Source organism: Propithecus coquereli, unplaced genomic scaffold, assembly GCF_000956105.1.
Source record: "Propithecus coquereli isolate 6110/MARCELLA unplaced genomic scaffold, Pcoq_1.0 Scaffold291, whole genome shotgun sequence".
Lineage (NCBI taxonomy): Eukaryota > Metazoa > Chordata > Mammalia > Primates > Indriidae > Propithecus > Propithecus coquereli.
Genome location: NW_012148519.1, coordinates 1407839 through 1412801, shown reverse-complemented (window position 1 = coordinate 1412801; position 4963 = coordinate 1407839). Strand labels below are relative to the sequence as shown.

The following is a 4963-nucleotide window of genomic DNA, read 5'->3' as shown; positions in this document are numbered from 1 at the left end:
ATGATGCATTGATAGTTTAGACTCCTTCTTCATCAGTCCCATGTGACTGCACTTGATTCAAATGTTTGGTAGAGGTGGATTTTACGACTTCAAATATTCCATGAGATACAACATTCATTCACACTGGGAATTACATTTCTGGGGTAGTCTTTTAAAAAGTCCATTATTAACTTTTATCTCCAAGAGCTACTTTCTTCTTTCTGTTCTGACTAGTGACCTTTTTCCTGTGAAAAGCAAAGTAAGGAAAGTTGAATCAGAAAATTCTAGATATATTAACACTTACTTTCATAACTCTACCAACAGTTTAATAAACATTTATTGTATCAAGTATGTGAGGCACTAGGAACCCAAAGATGCATATTAGACATTGTCTCTGCCGTTTAGAAAATCACAATCACTTAAGTGATACAGACCATCACGATAAACTACACTACTACATGGTATGAAAGACAGATTCTGATCCTGACCTAATAAGGAGTTCACATTAATTCAGTGCTTATTAAGTGCACTTAGAAACTGTGCTTTCCATGCGTAATTTGGATAATCTTCCTAATAACTTATGAGGAAGATTCCACTATTCTCATTTTACAGATGAGGAAAATGAGGCTCAGAGTAGTTATTTGTCAGTCATCACATAACTGGAAATAAATGTACATATGAACCCTGACAGTATGATTCTAGAGCCTGGTGAATGAATAGTGAATATCATTAACTAAGCATTAACACAGGAAAAGGAAAAAAAGAAAACAATCAATGTCAACACACTATATTATAGTAATACAAAGTTCTTTGATGTATACGAACTCATTTAATCCCCCAACCAATCCTGAAAGGCAGTTTCTATTAGTTATATAATCACTTACATTATATATAGGAGGAAGAAGGCTTAGAGAGGTACAGTGACTTCCCCAAAGTCACATAGAAAGTGTTAGAACCAGTTCTTCTGGCTCCAAATCCATCCAATTTTCCCCTCCACTACATGGGGTTGAGTTTGCAGTGCCTGAAGTGAGGTCCACTAGGCAACAAAGATTTAGGTTTGTAGCTCAATGGGGACAGTTTGGCCTGAATACATGAACTTAAGAGTTACCAGCATAGAGGTATGAGCTGAGCCTGCAGGCGTGGGTGGGATCATTAAAGGAACATCTGTATTGGAGAGGTAAGCTAGAGTCACATCATGATAGGTCTTGTTTGTATGCTACATTAATAAGCGCATTCAAATAGCCTTTTTTTTTTTTTTTTTGAGACAAGAGTCTCACTCTCTTGCCTGGGTTAGAGTGCCGTGGTGTCACCCTAGCACACAGCAACCTCAAACTCCTGGGCTCAAGTGATCCTACTGCCTCAGCCTCCCAAGTAGCTGGGACTATAGGCATGTGCCACCATGCCCGGCTAATTTTTTTTTTTTTCTATATATTTTTAGTTGTCCGATTCATTTCTTTCTATTTTTTTTTTTAGTAGAGACAGGGTCTCGCTCTTGCTCAGGCTGGTCTCGAACTCCTGAGCTCAAACAATCCACCCGCCTCGGCCTCCCAGAGTGCTAGGATTACAGGCGTGAGGCCCGGCCTCAAATAGCCTTTAAACGTAAAGAAAATAGAGAAACAACCAAAGCATCTTAAGCAAGGTTTATATCAAGTGTCCTCAAAACCTTAGTGTAATTTAAGTTTTAATAACCACAGAAGTATAAATGCTACAAACTTATAAAAATCAACATTTAAAGTGTAATTAAAATTCTGATATATCTTGTTAAAATTCAACATAGCCACCATCTTAGGCACTAGTTGATTTTCAACCTTTGTAAAAACTTTCATCAGTTGCTGCGCAGTGTCTGAAAGGACTGCATTTGTAATATTAGCTTTAAGATCATCCAAAAAATAAGGTTCTGATGAATGCATAACAGTGACGTCCCTCCAAACACTCACACAAGAAAAAGTCTATCGAGAAGATTAGGTGACCAAAGTTGCGAAGAATCATGACATTCTCTAAGTGTAACCCACAAAGTGTCACCACAGAAAATTAAAATAAAAAATGTAGCAGGCTGGGCACAGTGGCTCATGCCTGTAATCCTAACACTCTGGGAGGCTGAGGCATGAGGATTGCTTGAGCCCAGAAGTTTGAGGTTGCAGTGAGCTACGATGATGCCACTGCACTGTAGCCCAGGCAACAAAGCAAGACTGTCTCAACAACAACAAAAACAAAACAAAAAGCAATAACATTTGGGGATTCTTGTACATTGTATATATGTGAACTGAACATTATTGTCCATAGCCAATACCAAAATGTCAAGTAAGAATCTTGTTCCACTTACACAAGTAAATTCTAGTTTTCATCCCTTTGTTCACTTTGTTCCTTCTACATGCCTAAATTTTACCTATCCTTAAAGATAGTTTTACCTCCTTTAAACTTTCTGTAACTACATCAATCCACCATGATCTTTCCCTTCTCTAAACTCATATTTTATTTAAAAATCATTTTCTAATTTTTTTTCATGTATACTAACCTCCTTTCCCTACCTTCAGGAAAGGGGTCTCATTTCATATTCATTTGTATACCCTACCACCATCAAGTATCTTGCAGGACAACTTAGTAAATGCCTACTGGTTGATGGAAACAGTTTTTTCTAATGACTTCCACAGAATAGATGTAAAGTAATGGAAATAAACAGTAATTTATTTCACAATGGTAGTATCCTAGGCCATTGATGGCACTCTCAGGGAAAAAAAAAAAACAAAACAGTAAAAAATTATTAGAATTCGAGAGTTCTATTAGAGAATATATTAACTTGGTACTGGTAGAATTTGAAGAGTGTCATTTTCCTTAAGTAGTGGAAAGAGTAGTACTGTTCAGAATATTTTGGCCTATCCCTATCAAAATACGTAGCTTCCTAATATTACTAGGCAAAATAAGGTAATTCTATACGCATGCTAAAAAGTGTGTGCTTTAAAATCCTCATAAAACTCAACTATGCGACTACAAATTTACCCAATTAAGACTTTTTACAGGTTTTACAACATGCTTCTGCACAAGCCTAAGATTATACTGAAATCCTCCAGGCTATGGAGCTTCAGGGAAGACTCGATCAATTTGAGTCAATGGTCCTAACAATTGGTCTTAGTAGCGTGCCCTAATGTAGGCTGTGTAAAGATGGTGGGCAGTACAATTCAAATTTATAGTGAATTGAAATCATATTTTCAAAAATGGAAAAAATCAGATCATTAATCCATGGATACAGAAAAATTTTAAGATTAAATCATCCAAGTTCCCAAATCATAGGCAACCTAAGATATATTATTTTTATCACATTTTATAACAGACTGTAGACCTAGCAATTCTACTTCTAAAAATTTATCCTAAGGAAAAATAATGCCTAACATAACTATATCATATAGTCAAACCAGCAGCTTTTCTTACCACGTACTTACCGTTTATCCTTAGCTTTTTCTAAGAAATATTTTGGAGTTGTACTAATGCTCTCCCTTTCCAGTGGTTTCTTAATCATCTTTTTCTTTTGTTTGCTGAAAGTTACAAAGTAAAAGAGGAAATAAATTAAGTGCCAACTTCATTTAGAAGAGTTAAAGCTAAAATTAGTTTTGATTCTTGATTCATAAAATTCTTTTATTAAACCAATGGTTTAAGTTGGGGCTATATACACATTAACAGATTACCTAATAGCATTTAGAGAGCTAACTCAAAGGGATGATAAATTCAATCAACTTTTTAAAAGTTACTGATTATGATTAAAATATGTCCTGTGTTAACCTTGTATCCTATGTCAATGAGCATCAGACTTTGATTTGGGTCAATTATCTGCTTTTTATTGGTTTTACAGATTAAAATAATTCTAGGCACATTTCACTCACACCAAATACTTTTTTAAAAGTCTGAATATTTAAAATTTCAAGGATGAAAAAATGGCAAGGAAATAATATACAGTAATCAAATATTTAAAAGCAAAATTTTTATCTTAAAATGCTCTAAATGTAGTATTACTGTTAGAAGTATAATGTGTAAAAGAGAGTATAAAAGCAAGCAAGTATGAAAGTAGGGTCTCGAAGACATTTTTGTATACCTGCGTTCAGAACAATATTGTTCACGATAGCTAAAACGTGGAAGAAACCCAACTATCTACCCATGGATGAATGGATAAGCACGATGTGGTATACATACACGGAAATATTATTTAGCCTTAAAAAGAATGGAAATTCTGACATATGTAACAACATAGACAAACCTTGAAGACATTATGCTAAGTGAACTAAGCCAAAAATACTTTATGATTCCACTTATTCGAGATACAATCAAAATCATAGAAACGGAAAGCAGAATGATATTTGCCAGGTGCTGGGGAATGGGGAGTTATTGTTTAATGGGTACATAGTTTTAGTTTTGCAAGATGAGTTCTAGAGACGGATGGTGGTGATGGTTTTGTAACAATATGAATGTACCTAATGCTACTGAACATTTAAAAATGGTTAAGATGGGCTAAGCACTGTGGCTCATGCCTGTAATCGTAACACTTTGGGAGGCCAAGGCGGGAGGACTGCCTGAGGCCAGGAGTTCCAGATCAGCCTAGGCAAACAGCAAGACACCATCTCTGCAAAAAATAGAAAAATTAGACAGGCATACTGGTGCGTGCCTATAGTCCTAGCTACTTGGGAGGGTGAGGCAGAAGGATAACTTGAGCCCAGGAGTTTCAGGTTGCAGTGAGCTATGATAAGGCCACTACACTCTAGCCTGGGCGACAGAATGAAACCCTCTCTCTCTCAAAAATAAAAAAAAAGAAAAAACGGTTAAGATGGTAAATTTTACGTTATATGTATTTTACCACAATAAAAAAAAACTGAAAAAAACAGCAAAAATCAGAATGTCAAGCAGGAACTGAAAGTGAGAGAAGAATACATCCAGTTTGACACCATTTATATTAATATAAGATCAAAACGATGCAAAACTAAACAATGTACTATTTAGA

At 35.6% G+C, this 4963-nt stretch overlaps 1 protein-coding gene across 1 annotated transcript in view; it reads right to left on the bottom strand.

Moving 5' to 3' along the window:
- Positions 1–4963, bottom strand: part of DDX52 (DEAD (Asp-Glu-Ala-Asp) box polypeptide 52) — a 32233-nt gene continuing 27270 nt past the window's right edge. Inside the window, exons 9-10 of the mRNA XM_012648634.1 lie at positions 3417–3509; positions 1–224 (exon numbers count right to left, since the gene is read on the bottom strand). Of these exons, the coding sequence (XP_012504088.1) occupies positions 167–224; positions 3417–3509 (151 nt within the window). The 3' untranslated portion in view covers positions 1–166. The remainder of the gene's footprint in view (positions 225–3416; positions 3510–4963) is intronic.